Source organism: Ceratotherium simum, chromosome 1 (genome assembly GCF_057802395.1).
Source record: "Ceratotherium simum simum isolate JZ-2026a chromosome 1, ASM5780239v1, whole genome shotgun sequence".
In the NCBI taxonomy this organism is placed as follows: domain Eukaryota; kingdom Metazoa; phylum Chordata; class Mammalia; order Perissodactyla; family Rhinocerotidae; genus Ceratotherium; species Ceratotherium simum.
The window spans coordinates 96,294,214-96,310,957 of record NC_141900.1 but is presented as its reverse complement, the minus strand read 5'-3'; the positions used below and the strand labels follow the sequence as shown (position 1 = coordinate 96,310,957).

At 46.9% G+C, this 16,744-nt stretch overlaps 1 protein-coding gene across 3 annotated transcripts in view; it reads left to right on the top strand.

Moving 5' to 3' along the window:
- Positions 1 to 12,438, top strand: part of DENND11 (DENN domain containing 11) — a 42,595-nt gene extending 30,157 nt beyond the window's left edge. For 2 of the 3 annotated variants that reach the window (XM_004430686.3, XM_087431850.1), the window contains exons 5-9: positions 1,611 to 1,749; positions 3,016 to 3,147; positions 3,372 to 3,522; positions 4,256 to 4,324; positions 5,970 to 12,438. In XM_004430686.3, coding sequence (XP_004430743.3) covers positions 1,611 to 1,749; positions 3,016 to 3,147; positions 3,372 to 3,522; positions 4,256 to 4,324; positions 5,970 to 6,165 — 687 coding nt within the window. In that variant the 3' untranslated portion in view covers positions 6,166 to 12,438. The remainder of the gene's footprint in view (positions 1 to 1,610; positions 1,750 to 3,015; positions 3,148 to 3,371; positions 3,523 to 4,255; positions 4,325 to 5,969) is intronic. The other variant, XM_087431842.1, reaches the window with a different exon arrangement.
- The last annotated feature ends 4,306 nt before the right edge of the window (positions 12,439 to 16,744 follow it).

Below are 16,744 nucleotides of genomic sequence, written 5' to 3'. Positions count from 1 at the left end.
ATAAACTATACGAGGGCAGGGCCTGGGTCTCTTTGTTCATTGTTGGAACTTGACGGCTTAGCACAGTGTTTGGCGAAAATTAAGCAGGTGAGAAATATTTCTTGCATGAATGCATCCATGCATCTATGAATGAATGAATAAATAAGATCAGAATGCAGGGTTGAGCATTCGTTCTAGGGTTCTAGGGCCCGGGACACATTTGGACAAAACCCTGCCAGGCCTTCATGCAGTAGAAGCACGTGTGCAGGGCTTGAAGATTACAGAGGGGCAGCGAGGAAGAGCCTGAATGGGCAGTGGCTCCCTTTCCTACCTCCCTGCGGTTTGACTTTCATGAAAGATTGTGATTGGAGGGATCTGACCAGAGATGGTTGCTCGGTGCCTCTTCTCCTGGAGATTTGGAATGCAGTGGCAGAGGAGTAGGCGGAGGGGCACAGACAGGGACCCTCAGCGCATGGCAGCCTTGCTGCTGGCATGGGGCAGGTGAAAGGCCCCAGTGCAGGGGCAATGCCGGGAAAGGGAAGTCCTCTCCCAGGTGGTCCAGAGGGCCGCAGCCTGGCAGAGCGCCGAGGCCCAGGGCTGCCTCAAGGCTCAGGTGTGGGTACCTCTGAGGCCTCCCAGGTGTTAAACCCAGCAGGCGGCCTTGGTGTCGGCATGCTCTCACCTGCATCCCTAATGGGCGCAAGCACTGTTCCGACACTTTAGCGTGGAAGTGACCTTCCAAAACGCAAGGCACCTGGCTTGAAGCCTTTGTTTCATCAGTGACAGTAGTGGCTGCTGCCTCAGGGCCATTCCTACATGCTAAGTATTTCATGTTTATCCTCAGGTGGTCCTTCTAGCCATGTGAGGGATGCGATGGTCTCTACATTTTACAGATGAGGAAAGTGAACCAGAAACATTGGCCAACTTTCCTGAGGCCGCCCTGTTGGTAAATGGCAGAGCCAGCACTGGAGTTCAGCTTTTCTTGGATCAGAGGTCATGCCCTTAACCCCTAGGACATCCCTTGGCCCAAGACTCCTAGGAGGCAGCCTCAGGGTTGCAGGCTCCTGCGTTCAGCATGGAAGGAAGGTGGTTGGAGTTGAAGTGAGTGGGTTATCGTGCCTGTAGACCCCATGGGGGCTTCTATTGTAACCTGTGCAGACACCTCGCCTCGCATAGTAGCCGGGTCCCTGTACATTTGGGATCTAATCTGGGGCTGTTCGCTCATCATTTTGTTCCTTCCAATGCTCAGTAATGTTTTTGAATTGAAATTTTCTCACTGAGATGTACTGTCACTTCAGAGATGCTCTTGTTTCTGACTTTTAAGAAGTTATGTTCAGTTTCTTCCCTTTGCACCTCTCTCCCGAGTGAAGTAGTTTATGGTCCCTAAACTCAAACTTCACTGTATCAGGGGAGCTGCTGAATTACAGAAATCTAGGTTAAAGGTAAGACTTTTAAAGTGAAAAATCTCTTTTTGTATGGAAGTAACCATCCCTTAACATAGCTGTTTGGTTGTACTTTGGATTGTTTTTTTGGTGGGGGGGGGGATGGTTAACACACACCTGTACTGAATATTTTTTGCAATGATGTTTCTAACAAGCTGTTCCTCCTCCACCCCCTTTCTGTTTTTCCAGATCACACACCCAGCTGGCTGCATGTCTCAGTTTATTAAGTTCTTTGGAGAACAGATCCTCATCCTTTGGAAATTTGCCTTACTTCGAAAGCGCATTTTGATATTTTCTCCGCCTCCTGTGGGTGTCGTATGCTATCGAGGTAACTAGAAGCCAGAGTTAGGGGTTCTTCCTGAGTTCCCTGGAACAGAAACTGCTTGAGTCTTTCCGTTGTTGACCAAGCTCAGAAGAGTCTGGGCTATTATCAAAGGGATCAGGGGTTCTAAGCCTGGGAGTGACAGGGTTGGATTTGTGTGTTAGAGTGTAGATGCTGGTGGCAATACAGAAGCTTGATCGGGGGACAGATCAGTAGTCTGGCGAGAGATAAGGGACTGGATGAAAGCAGAGGAGATGGAGTCTAGATGTATTTCAGAGATAAACTTGACAAAATCTGGTGTCTGTTTGTGTTGTAAGATTCTGGTGTGTGTTGGGCCGGCCCCATGGCTTAGTGGTTAAGTGCATGTGCTCCGCTCCTGGCGGCCCGGGTTCAGATCCCGGGCGTGCACCAACGCACCGCTGCTCCGGCCATGCTGAGGCCACGTCCCACACACAGCAACTAGAAGGCTGTGCATCTATGACATACAACTATCTACTGGGGCTTTGGGGGGAAAAAATAAATAAATAAAAATTAAAAAAAAAAAAGATTCTGGTGTGTGAAGTAATGGAGGAAGAGTCTAGGATGACGGGACTGAGGAGGAGTAGGTGGGGGGGTGTGATAAGTTAACTTTGGACACAGTGAGTGTGTACTGCCTGTGAGGCCTTCACAAGATGTACACCAGACACTGCTATGTTGGGTCAGGACCTTGGGGAGAAAGTTGGGCTGGAGATCAAGATTTGAAAGTGACATATAGATGGTGCCCATAACCATGGGATGGATGGCATCACGTGGGGAGAGAGTGAGTGAGGAGAGGCGTGCCAGTGTTTTGCAGGCACAGGAGGCAAACAATAAAGGTGGAACACAGAGGAGACTGAGGTGGAAGAGTTAAAAGAAGGGAGGGAACCAGAAGATGCACGGGTTACAGTAGGCAAGAGTTATGAGGAGGAGGAAGGTCAGCAGTGCCAAACCCTAAGCAAGACCAGGTGAAGTGGAGACTGAAACATGCCCATGTCCATTGGATTCGGTAAGACATTGTTGGTGTGACCTTGAGGAGGTCAGATTCTGTTGTGGGACCTGAAAGGCTGGTCCCCACACCCCGTATCCTCAGAATGCCAGGACCACCTGGTTACCCAGGTACCGGAACAGCACAAAGCAAAGCCCGCAGCAGAGTCCTTGGAGGCTGACTACTCAGAGAAGTGGCCAGCAGGCTTCGTGGGAGGAGGGGACTGGGAGGGCAGACTCTTCTCCTCTGACGTCCTGTGTCCCCCACAGTGTACTGCTGCTGCTGCCTGGCCAACGTCTCCCTGCCTGGCATCGGGGGCACCATCCCTGAGTCCAAGCCTTTCTTCTATGTGAACGTGGCCGACATCGAGAGCCTGGAGGTAGAGGTGTCCTATGTGGCCTGTGAGTACAGGGCCCTCCCCGCATCCTGCCCCCATGTCCCTGCCCCAGGTACCTTTGACGGCTCTGCTGGGAGCCGTGCTCTGGCCTCCCAGCTCCCCAAGGGCCCGTCTCCTCCTCCTCTCAGATGCGGGACTCCTGGACCCCTTGTTTCCCCGGTGGGGTCAGGCTGGTGCCCTTCAGTGACAGCCTCCAGGTTCCTGCCTCCTGAGCCTCGGGTCTCACAGGCACCACAGAGAAGATTTTCGAGGAGAAGCGGGAACTGTATGATGTCTATGTGGATAACCAGAACGTGAAGACGCACCACGACCACCTGCAGCCCCTGCTGAAGATCAACAGTGCCGACCGGGAGAAGTACCGGCGGCTCAACGAGCAGAGGTAGGGGGACCCCAAGCCTGGCACGTGTGTGCCCACGAGTGGTGGTGGGTACAGCCGAGGCCTGCACACACTCTGAGAGAGATGTCCCCAGGGTGCTGCCCGTCTCAGGAGAGCTGGCGGGGGAGGGGTCTCTCTGTAAAGCCCATCCTGCCTCCCCTTCCCTCGCAGCACGTTGCTGCCAGTTGGTGTGCTGCCTGGGAGATGGGAAATGAAGAGAAGCTGTGCATTGAAGAAGCCGGGCTTCCAGTATATCGTCCTGACAAGAGGGTAGTAAACGTGTGTGGGGCCACTTCTTTCTGATGAAGCCCAAGGAAGAGAACAGGCATTTATTGAGCACCTATGTTGTTTGGTTCACTGTACTGAGAACTTGCTTATGCATTATCTCGTGTAATTCTCAATATTTTGGTTATCCTGTGAGATAAAGGGTATTGTTTGGTATCAATGGTGAAATAAATGGTGTCATCATCATACCTGTGGGCAATTGGGAAAGATTGTCTCTTGCCTGAGATTACTGTACACAGGGGCAGAACTGGTGTTAGACCCCAGGGGTTTGACTCCAAGCCCTGTTTACTCCTTCCTGTCCCTTCTCTCCCTGCCTTTGGCCTGGGGGGCCTGCTCTGGGCCACCCTCCTCCCTAGGAGATGCTGGCCTGTTGCGGATGCCTGACCGAGGACCAGGCCTATGACTGGGGTCCTTGTAGTTGCACCGGGGTCTGACCGTGATCCCTTCACAGGCAGATGCTGCTGTATTCCCAGGAAGTAGAGGAAGACTACAGCCCTTGTGAAGAGGACCTCTTTGTGCTGTAAGTCAGCCCAGGGCAGCGGTTGTGGGGCCTCCCTGAGGATCCTCCCGTGTCACCTGCTGCAGTCCAGGCATGTCCTTTATTGCTGCCCAGGGCACTTAGAGCTGAGCTCCATACAGAGCCAGCCCCGAGCCCCGAAATGCCATTAGGGGCGCCCAGGGAGTTAGGAAGCAGGGGAAGGTTGTTAAGAGACAGCAAGTGTCCTGGTGTTGGTGTTTCTGTTGGGCATTTACATCCAGACGTCCACTGTGCAGAAGCCCTGTCTGTCCCTCAGGATTCAGGGGCTTCTCATCCATTGCTGCCTTTGAGTAGAGCGGTTCCTTGCACTGAGTATTATGGGATAATCTGAAAATTTAACTCTTGAACCTAATGAAATCTCATTCCCCCAGATCTGTTGGTGGTCGGGGCAGGAGCCATGGCCCTTGTACTTCACAGCATTGATTTCATTCATAAGCAGCTGTGTGAATAGTACTTAGCGATAAGAACAGAACTGTAATTGAAATGGAAACAATCCTCCCAGCTTCCTGATGGGTCTCCCCACCCCATGTCCTGGGATGGCGAGGGGGGAGTAACACTTGCCCTTAGAACCATGCCTGGCTTTGATGTTGAAAACGTAGTGTTGACATTTCCATAAAGGTGCAGTACTTTGGTTTTAAAAGTGTACTTTCTAATGTGTACATGCTATTTAGATGTAGAAATATTTGGGAATTGGGCAGAGAGCCAGCGGTCTCACCAAGGTTGGACACATTCTATTGTCCTTGAAACTGCTGAGCATCCGGGGCTCTGGGCACTGGGCGCCTCTGCTGAATCCGCCTTTGATAGCTCTGTGGAACACAATGGAAAAGTCTAGACAGTTAATGCCTTTTCTGAATATGGTTCATATATTCATGTAGTACTATAAATCAGTGACAGTTAAATCATGCTCTGTACATAACTTTCCATAAAGTAATCAAAGGAAAACACTCAAGGATGATGGTGAGCTGTGGCAGTGTTGGGGCCTCCAGCTTGGCCTCCGTGTCTCTTTGCCCTTGACTTCCAGCCTTGCTGGCCTCAGAGCATCCGGTGCCTGCCCAGGCCCTCTGAGCTCCATCTTTCCTGTGTGGACGGTCACTTGTCAGCCTGTGTGCTGGCTCAGGGGCTGCAGAGCCGTCTCAGAGCCCTTCTCTCTCTGCAAGTCTCGCCTCCCGCACTTTAATGACCTATCAGGGCTTTAAAGATGAGTTTCAGTTTCTCAGTTTAACCTCAGAACTGCATTATCAGCTTTTTTTTTTTTTTTTTTTTTAACTTCCCTTAGGACTAAGCAGAAAGAGAAGAACGCAGTTATTATGGGAGCCTCTCCCTGAGGCTGTGTTTAAACCCCTCAGAACCTCTCAACAGGGAAATAGAAATAGGTTTTTGGCAGTCAGGCCATCGCTAATCATACTATGATTAATGCCAGTGGTTTCTTTGCTACCTCAGTAGCACTTTAATAATCCTTTCATTTTACTTTGATCCTGTTTTCTTCTTTGAAAAGATATTTTTGACTTTTGAAACCATTTAAAAGCATATTAAACAAAACAGTATAGCTTTGGCTCCTTGTGTGTGGATTATTTGGTGAGATTTTTTGTCTTTTCTGCCCTCCCTTTCCTGTGTCTTGCGAATGCAGGTTTTTCCTAGAACAGAACAACCGGATATTTCAGACTTTGCTGGAGGTGTCTGCCAGTCAAGACAAAACTCTGACTGCCGAGCATGCCCGAGGCATGGGCTTGGACCCCCAGGGAGACCGGAGCTTTCTCATGGACCTGCTGGAGGCCTATGGCATTGACGTCATGTTGGTCATTGACAACCCCTGTTGCCCATAGGAAGAGTGAGCCCAGACTGGTGAGCCACTCCCATGTGGGGACTTCATCCCGGGCCCCAGAGGGCTTCCTTTTTTATTAAGTTGACATAGAGGAATATTGTTTACACTTTCCAACAAATATAATTTTTGCAATCTCCTTTCTTCCCTTCCTCCCTAGAGGTCAGATGAGATCACCTTGGTTCTGTGTCCTGCTTTGCTAGGACGTTGGAATATACCACTTTCTCCCGGAGCTGCTTCCTGGTTTGGTCTTAGGAGTTTTCAAAATAGATTCTCTCATCTCCTTGTTGAGTGACTTGAGGGGATGTGGCGAAGACCATGCATCACTAGAAGCAGGCCGAGCTCTGGAAACCCTGGGGTGGACTGTTCAGAAAGTCTGTATGGTCTGTGTCCCTTGATGTACTCAAGAATGAGAAGTCTGTCTGTCCCATGTACCCTTGGACGTTCATCTGCCTGAGGCGGAAGCTAGACCAGATGACCTTTCAAGGTTTTTATTAGTTCTGGGAGTCCAGTCTTGGGATCAAATCCCTTTTCCTGTTTATTCGGGCAAATCTATGTCTTCTCTGTTCACATGAGTAGAGACCTCAAAGAGGGACTAAAAGATGTTTTTGACACCAAGTATGAGCTTCTTTAAGGACAGGATGACAGGGAGAAGTTGCTTACCAGTCAGCTGAAAACTAAAATTATAGAATGAGGCCTTGAAACTTTCCTCAAAGTAAGTTAATGGTGGCCACTCAATATTCCTGTTTCTGTGAATCACCTCCTCTTGGAATGGGTTGGTGAATTCTTAAGGGCCAGTGCTGGCCCTGGAGCTTGCAAGCAAATTCCTTTTACAATTTAGTCTCCTTTAAGGGCTAACTGTCCTCTTGGAGTAATTTGAGTATTTTTAAACAGTAGCATTTGTTGCCACCAAAGGTAGAGCAGTTGAGGTTCAAGCAGGATAGAGATGAAGATGTTTCTTTACCTGGATGAGAGTTCTCTGAAGGCGTTACCTGCAGAGCCTCTGGATCGAAACAGATTCACTACATTCCGTAATCTAGCAAGGGTCTGAATTGGTGAACCCAGGGGTTGGAGCATGTTAAGACTGTGGACCAGTCTGGAGCCCTCACAAACAAACTTCTCTTCAGCAGAGATGACATTCCTTGAGCTCAGTAATTGGAGCCAGAGACGTAACAGATCCCTTAGAGAGCAAATTTGACAGTCCCTTCACCCAGGAGTGGTCAGGAACCCTGAGTGTCAGTGAAGCATTTTTCTGCTTCCTCTGAAATGCTTTGGTCTGGGCAGCTCCTGCCAGTCTGTCTGTCCTCTTTGGCTGGGTGTTGGATGGATGCCAGCTTAGTGAGACAGCAGTTATTTGTTAACCATAGGGAGCCAGCTCCTGTGAGTAGAGTTTAGCTCTTTTGGGCCATAATTTAGGATTTTGACTTGGGATACTGGGTTGTTGGTAACAATAAATTTCTTCCCCTTCACCCGTCCTGCCCTGCTCTACTATTGGAATAGCCACCAATGTATCCATGTCTTTGACCAAGTTCTAGCCAGGCTAATGTACACAGCAGAGAGAAATAACTTTCAAATGGATGGGTCACATGTCTTATCTCAAGACTAGGTTTTTAGAGCTTACTGCTTTATTCAAAACTATATTCATTGTGGCTCCTTGATATGGAATTCAAGACTAAAGAAATGCAGTGTGGAAATGCAAACAGACATTAATCAAGGTAACATCTTTTATGTAAATACATAAATAAGTTTGGGCATTAAAATGTAAACTGTACAACTAATACATTTTTCTCCTCTGCAGTGTGGGTTTAGCCATCATTGCAGTAATATATATGTTTACAAAGGGAAAAAAGCTGTTTAAGAAGCTGAAGCTTCACTACCTTTTTCCTTGAAGAGCAACTTGCTCCTCTCGCCTCTCGAGAAGGAGCAGCCTTTCGAACTTGGGTCAAGTAAGGTTACTTTTAGTGCCTCAAGGTTCAAGGTCTTTCAAGTAGAGGGGTAGGAGGTGAGAGGCAGGGGAAGGGGTGAAAGGAAAGGTCAGATTCTCTTGGAGGACACAGGCAGACCCTCTCTGTGGAATCGGGGAATTTGTCAGAATACTCTTTTTAAGCACTTTTGCTCTAGTCTTTCTGCATGCGACCACTTCTGTTCTGTGGTCTTGTAACTTCCAGCTCAGAAGTGCTGATGTAAAGGTAGGAGTGAAAATGAGGTTCTTGAATTTCCCTTTGAATGGTGGCTCAGGGGTCCTGGGCTCCTTTTAACTCCATACTGTTGTAGGCAGCTGTCTGTCTGGCATCTCTGTGTGTTCCCCTCACACACTGCAGAGGGCTGGGGTCTGGGTGCCCCAGAGGGGAATGTACCTGTGAGGCAGTGCCATATCGTAGGTCATATGGAGCCTGGGCTCAGCTGACCCCAAAGCAGAATTTATCCCCTCCCTCCCTGTATTCCTTTTAAGAGGGAACCCAAGGAATCAGTCCTTCCCCACATTGCCAGCTTCCTCGTGGGACCAGAACTCGTGCAGCGCCACCTCTGCTTGGCCAGACAGCATGCTCGCTGGCTGTTGGTTACCTTTGTCACTGTCTATCACCCCCGAGTATTTCTTGCCTGGATTGTGATATGGAGCCTCTTGCTTCCGAGGTCACCTTTTGAAGGCTTGCTTTGTACCTGACTCTGCTCTTGCCCGTCAACCTTCTCCCCAGTATCTCAAGTGAGCTGCACAAGCCAGCATCATTTGCTGCCACTTCTCTAAAAGGGGAATTAGTTTGTGAAGTACCAGGCAGGAATCTTTGCAGAGTGACAGCTGAAGCTAGAAGCCACACGGACCTGCTTTTCTGTCACTGTTGAAACATTTTCTGAGAAACCATCTGCTTTTGTTTGGAAGACACTGGTGAATGTCCTTCTTCCTCCCTTCTAGGTCTGTAAGCTGTGTATTACCATTGACCATTATTACCACTGACCTTTTGAAGCAAGGTTGGAAACCTTGACTGACAGTGGCCTTCTGCCCCTCTCTCATGGGACCTCATTCCCTCTTGCCTGAGCTGGCTTGATCCTTCTGGGGAACTTTAAGCCCAGTCTAGTGCCACGCTATGAGCCATGTGCTAACCATTGGTGGTGACCTGAGACACCTGAGGCTGCCTTGTCATCCCTGAATCAGAAGAAATTCCAGCTGGCAAGATTCCTTATGGGCCTGAAGTCCTGGCTTGGGGTTTGTTGATGTCTAGTAAAACATGACAAAGGCCTGTTAAAGTAGATTTTTTCAATTGTGCAGGCTTGGCAGATGGTAATATTCAGCCTTGGGGACAATGGCCAGTTGTGCTCTGGCTTAGGACACTTTCTTTGGAAGGAATCAGATAGTAGGGCTTATTTCCTACCAGACCAAAAAGTATGGGCCAAATAATTTGTTTAGAATTAGCTTTGGCTTTTGTCAAGCCTGAAGCCCTCCTTGGCCTGCTGTGGGTCCATCCAGTGTAGCTGTCCACCTGGGTCCCTGTAGAGTCCTGTCAGTCACTACAGTGAATCAGAAGGCATTTGCCTCCCTCTCCATCATCCACTGTGACATCTCTTCTTCCATTTGGCTGGGAAACGGAAGCTGAACTCATTGATATATTGATAGAAATAATTAAGCATAGGAATTTGCATCTGTAACTTACCTTGTTTTGTTCCATATGAAAATCAAGGTGGGAAATTTAAGTGTAGCACAGGGTGCAGATAATTCTAAATACCACATGTGCAGACTCATTTATCAGTGTAACTACCTGTGATATTTCAGCTGGAAGATAAAGGTAAAGATAAATTAAATCCTAGCAGAATCACTATTTTTCATTCTGGTGGCTTTGAGGATGAACTTGGTATTTGTCTTGATACACTGAAAGCCCTTCAAACACAATAAAAAGATGAGATTATTCACCTTTAAACTGAGGCCCTTTTGTAAAGGGCAGTCATGAATTAACCTTTTAATGGTAGTACAGCAACTTTTTTTTTTTTTTTTTTTTTGTAATGAAATGGCGTAGCTTGGGGAATGGATTGAGATGCTTTCTCCAGTCCCAGTGCAGATCACCCCTGAGAGGAAAAGGAGGGCAAGGGTGTTGCTGAATAAAATTATAAGACAAAGTTCAGCTTGACAGTGAACTTTGTGATGACAGTTCTAAAACAGGCAAGAAAGTTAATATGGGGACCAAGATGTCATGTACTGGCTTTTATCTCCCTGTTAGGTTCCTCGCTAGTGGGCTTGGCATCCATGAAAAGTCTGGCCCTCAGACCTTTCCCCTGCCCCTCTCAGATCTGCCCTGTCCCCCGCGGTGAGGATCCTGCACACCCAGAGGCTTACTTTGGCAGGCCCAGTCCTGGCCCGTCTCATTTCAGGAGAACCCTGTTCTGATTCAGGTAGGGGAGGAGAAGGAGTGGAGGGCTTCTTTTACTCCCAAGTCATGGATTTTTAATATTCCATTTTTGTTACTAATATACCTCTGTTCCCAGGAGCTATTGGAGCGCTGAGTGTTGTGGGAAAAGGCTAACTGTGAATTAAGTTAATGTTTTTCTTAAAAGAAATGGAAGTTTATTTTTATATTGCAATTACTGTGTGATGAATTGAGTATGCAGATGTTGAAATGGAGATTTCAAAACTGTAATCCTAGAAGAAATGGGCAGTTTTGGAATTTGGAAGCAACTGAGACCCCATTAAAGTTTTATTAGTTAAATACTTTGGAGAGTGAATAAGGAGACTATGCTGTGAAATCCTAACAGCACTCTTGAGGAGATAAACTTGACAGTCCTAGGAAGGATGATATACCGTCACCAACTTTAAGTAAAATTCTTGGACAAAAGCGGGTAAATGTGATCATGCTGATTGTTAGTCCTTTTAACTGGTAGGAGTGGGTGGTAGTTTTATAACTGGCACTTTAATTCGTTTTTGGAGCTGGAATACAGGGGCAGTTGGATGAAACTGCACATTTAAAAAGGAAATAAGAATTTTCTAGTGCTGTATAAAAAAATGATGATGGAGAGCTAAAGCCGTGCTTTTTCATCTCTTTAGAGTTTATTCTAGAAGCTCAGTATACCATGGGCTTTTAGAGGTAATAGGATCTAAACTCAGAAAATTTATTTAATTTACCATAGTAGAAGGATAAATGTGAATTCCTTGTTGGCTGTAGAATCCCTGTTTAGAGTAACGATACATTTTCTTTGCTGTCAAAGGACAGCTGAGGAATGTGGGGGTGGGCTAGGGTATTATAAATTAGCCAGGGAGGATCTACAAAGTGAAAAATCCACACCGAGGTCACTGAGTTAGCTGATTGCTAATATATTTGACATTAGAGTAAAAATTGCCTTTGGCCAAATTAAGCAAAGATAAAAGTATAAAAAAATTTTGAGGGGCCAGCCCCATGGCGTAGTGGGTAAGTGCACGCGCTCCGCTGCTGGCGGCCCGGGTTTGGATCCCAGGCGCGCACCGACACACTGCTTGTCAGGCCATGCTGTGGCGGCATCCCACATAAAGTGGAGGAAGATGGGCACAGATGTTAGCCCAGGGCCAGTCTTCCTCAGCAAAAAGAGGAGGATTGGCATGGATGTTAGCTCAGGGCTGATCTTCCTCACACAAAAAAACAATAATAATAATTTTGAAGCCAGCATAGGGAAAAGGGTTTCAGTCCAGCGTGCCCACGAAGACTGGAAGTGAGGGAAGTGTAGACTCTGGGCTTTTTAACAGACTGGGTAGGAGATATTAGAGGTGTAGAGTAAACAAAATTAACCTCCTTACTTACCCCATGCTTCTTGGCTAAATTTTTTATAGGTTTGGGAAATAAACCTTTTCTGAAAAAGAAAATAGTTGTAGCCTTGGAAAACAGTTTTCCTAATTTTTCCGAGTTAGGATCAGCATAGCCTCCCTGTCGCCTTAAATGTAAAACCCCTATTTGATTAATACCCCAGCCTAAGAGCTATAGCAATAAGAGATGCTGAATCTATTTCTGTTTCATGTCTTTATCTCATAGTATGAAATTAGTAAGACAATTGATAAATTTTATCCTGAATGCTATACATACAGGTATGTGGTTCTCTCTCTTCTCTGTTTTGAGTGGTGATAATTTTAAAGGCCTAAAGAAAGCTGGGGTTAATCCTAAAGCTAAGAGTAAATGTTTCTTGAATTGATTTTGTTCCGTGGTACAAATAACATCTGTGTATATCATATCTGTATATATCTGAAGCAAGTTGTGTGCAGAGAGGTTGATATAACTATATTTACAGAAAACAATTTTTACAATTAAAATTCACATTTTAACGTGAACAGGTGTGCTGCAGTCCTTTACTAGTCCAAGAAATGTGGTTTGTGGTAGGAAGGGATGCTGGCCCAGTGCGTGAGCAGAACCCAGGGGCCGAATGCCGACCTCACTCACCGTGGTGATGGAGGAAACTGGAGAGCTGGTACCTGTCCTCTTAGAGGCCGTGGTCTGTATAACCATTCTCCAGGTAATGGACACCAAAGTTGGGAATAACTATGCCATCCAGAAAAGCCAGGACTGGGCATACATACACACTGAAGTGTTATTTCACTTTTAACCTTTTGAGGAGCTATTTTAAGGCAGTATAGAGTAGATTCCTAACATTGTTGGATCTGTGTTCAAAGCCAGGTTCCTACTTCCCAAGCTACACGACCATATGATAGTACCTACTTCCTAAGGTGGTTGTGAGAACAGAATGAATCAGCTGCGTGTGTAAAGCAGGGCACAGAGTAATAATTATAACCGTGCATGCAGATTGGCCGTGGGGTTAAGCAAAGGGCTTTATATTAAACTATTTAATAGAAAACATCTGCTATATTTTTAATAGACACAATCTTAGCTTTCGAGTGCAATTAGTCTGACAAAAGGTTTGTACTAAACGGCAGGCGGGGGACTTGGGTTCTCCTTGGATGCCTCAGCGTTCCAGGTTGGGCCAAGGATCATGCTCTTGTGGACACATTGTTAAATGTCCTTTATGTGGACATTGTATGGAAGGAAAATGGAAAGAACAAGACAGTAGGCAATAAGGAAACCACATTCTCATAGGAAATAGTCTGAATCAAGAAAACAATTTGAACCAGGCATATTTATGTTTAAAAATGAATAAATATTAACCCAGGTTAAATATCCTTCCCCAACATATGTTCCATCATTTTGATGGAAGGATTAGAATCACAAAATAAACAAACAGACACGTGCTGGCAGCCTCTCAAGGAAGAAGCCAGATTCTGTGCTGGTCCTTTATACTCTGTTATGGCACTGAGACATGCTGAATCCTCTTGGCTCACAGAGAAACGCTGTTATACCGCAGCATCCCCTCTCCCACCATGGGTGGTATGGAGGGTGATCCTTACCTGGACCCACCTGTTACTTTGTTTTTTTGGCAGAGCGCAGCTCTTAGCACCACTCTGAAGAATACAGAGCTAGTAAGTCAGTCTCATTTTTTGTGCTCTCCACTTATGTGCTCTTTGTAGCTGCTTTATAATCCTTTAAAGCACTGGTCTTCACCCTCTGAGGGATGCGTGGGCACGGGTGTGCATACTGTCCTAAAACCGACCTGCATAACGCTGAGCCTGGAGCTGAGGGCTGCCAGTTCTCCTTCCCCACTGCTCCCTGTGCCTGTTTCCTTCCTGTTTACAGAAAAGCATAGGTCTCATCCATCTTACTATGGGGCACTGTCCTCGGGAGTAAAAAAAAAAAAACCTCAGGGCACCAAACAAGAGAAAATGTCAATGGTTGTATTAAAAGTAAACGAGAGAAGTCAAGATGGCAGCATGGGCAGACTTTGAACTCACCTCCTCCCTCGGACGCAGCCAATTTGCAACTGCTCGTGAAAAGATTGCCCCTGAGACAGAACTGAAAACTGGGTAAGAGGAACTCCTGCAACAACGGACAATCCTAACTGAGGTAGAAGAGGCAGAGACTCCCTTCTGGAGAGGAAAGGCGCTGCCTTCACAAGCCGCAGCGCCTCGCGGCCGCCCGGGAGCAGCCCACAGGTGCACAGCCCTCCCTGGAGGAGTGGAGCCCTGAGCCGGGAGCACCCCTGCTGTGGGCATTTTGTGGACCCAGCATAATCGAGATGAGTGGTATAATATCTGACTTTGCCTGCTACTAAAGCATTGGGGAATACCCCTAGAAAAGCTGGTTCATAAAGAAATTAAAACCGGCTCTTAAAGGGTCCACACGCAAACTCACCTGTTTCAGAAAGCAACCTAAAATCACCAGAAAGAAAGGTGCATAGTGCTTTGGTGAAAAGAGACTCACCTAATAGGCCCTGTGTGTGTGCATCTTGGTGAGAGGTGAGACCTCTCCAGGGACTGGGACATTGGCAGTGGCCATTGTTGTGGCCTGGTGTGGGCGTGCTGACACTGATGCCATTGAAGTTCTCCCTGGGGCCTGCTAGCCCAGGGTCTGCCCCACCTGCTAGAGCACCGATTTAATCCAGCTCAGCCAGGGCAGGCAGCCCACCCTAGAGACTGGCCCCACCCAACAACAAGCCCTCAGGCAACTTGTGGGCCTGCATAGATTGGTGACTGCATTCTCTGCAGCCTGGCAACTGAGCAGACTTCAGTGGGGCAGGGCGTGCACAAGGAGGAGTGGAGAGTGGGGCAGTGGTGGAGTGTGTGGGGCTCCCACCCTGGAGAGACTGGGTCTGCTTCGGGAGGTCGGGGTGCGCACACCGGGCAGGACTGTGTTGACTGTGTGTGTGGACCTGTGGGCCACAGGGCTTGTCAGCTGCAGAAGACTTGTGCTTCTCAAAGACCCACATAGGGGGTTTGCCCCACCTTCCAAAGCCTGAAACAATTGGGTGCTCCTGTGCCTGAGGCCAGCCCCACCCAGCTGCAATCCTCAGAGAGCTGACAAGAGACCTAAAGGCTGGAGGCTTATAGCAATTGTAAGGCCCTGAGCCTAACAACCTGCCACACTGGGGGCCTACTCACTTAAAAGAAATACTGCAACACAAATGTGGTATTAGAACTTGCAGCCAACTGTGCTGGGGCTCCCCACACCTGATCAAGAGACTGAAGGGCCCACAACAACTACAAGCAGCTGAGCATTACAACAGCTGGCCAGGAACATAACTCGGCCTCCCTGGGCACCTACAGGGAGAGCAAACAGGCCACAACAGAAGGACACACGTAGCCCACATAGGGGTCACCCCTGGAACATTGAGAACTGAGGGAAGCACACTGCAGGCCTCCTAAGCCACCACTTACATAAGGTCACCTATCCAAGAGCAGGAGACGTAGCTGACCTACCTAATACGTACACACAAGCACAGGGAAAGAGGCAAAATGAGGAGGCAAAGGAATACATTCCAAGTAAGGGAACAGGACAAAACCCCAGAAAAGGAACTAAGTGAAACAGAAATGAGCAACCTACCTGACACAGAGTTCAAACTAAAGAGTGTTAGGGATGCTCACTGATCTGGGGAGAAGAATAGATGAATTCAGTGAGAATGTCAACAAAGAAATGGAAGATATAAAAAAGAACCAATCAGAAATGGAGAATACAATACTGGAAATGAAAAATTCACTAGAGGGACTCAAAAGCAGAGTAGAGGATACAGAAGAATGGATCTGCGAGCTGGACGAAAGACTAGAAGAAATTACCCAAGCTGAACAGGTAAAAGAGAAAAGAATTACAAAGAGTGAGGACAGTCTAAGGGACTTCTGGGACAACATCAAGCGCACTAACATCCGTGTTATAGGTGGCCCGGAAGGAGAAGAGCAAGACAAAGGGGCAGAGAATCTATTTCAAGAAATAATAGATGAAAACTTCCCTAACCTAAGGAAGGAAACAGACATCCAGGTACAGGAAGCACAGAGAGCCCCAAACAGGATAAACCCAAAGAGGCCCACACCAAGACACATCATAATCAAAATGTCCAGAATTAAAGATAAAGAGAGAATCCTAAAAGTCACAAGAGAAAGTCAAGTTACATACAAAGGAAACCCCATAAGGCTATCAGCTGACTTTTCAGCAGAAACCTTACAGGCTAGAAGAGAATGGCATGATATATTTAAAGTGGTAAAAGGAAAAAACTTACAGCCAAGAATACTCTACCCAGCAAGGTTATCATTCAAAATGGAAGGAGAGATCAAAAATTTCCCAGAGAAGCAAAAATTAAAGGAGTTTGTCACCAAGAAACCAGTGCTACAAGAAATGTTAAAGGGACTGATTTAAGGAGAAAAGAGAAGACCACAGATAGGAAAAATTATCTATTTCCATGATAAGAGGGTAATGGATACAAATGCACAAAAAAGAGGTTAGATATGATATCAAAAACATAAAAGGAGGGAGGAGGGGAGTTAAAGAGTAGAGCTTTCAGACAGAGGTCAAACTAAAGAGACCATCAATTCTGTATAGAAGAAGAAAGGAACAGAGAAGGACTACTAAAACACTGAGAAAAAAAAAGTTAAAAAATGGCAGTAAGTACATGCTTATCAATAGCTACTTTAAATGTCAATGGACTAAATGCTCCAAGTAAAAGGCATAGGGTGGCTGATTGGATAAAAAAACAAGACCCATATATATGCTGCATACAAGAGACACACTTCAGACCTAAAGACACTCAAACTGAAAGTGAAG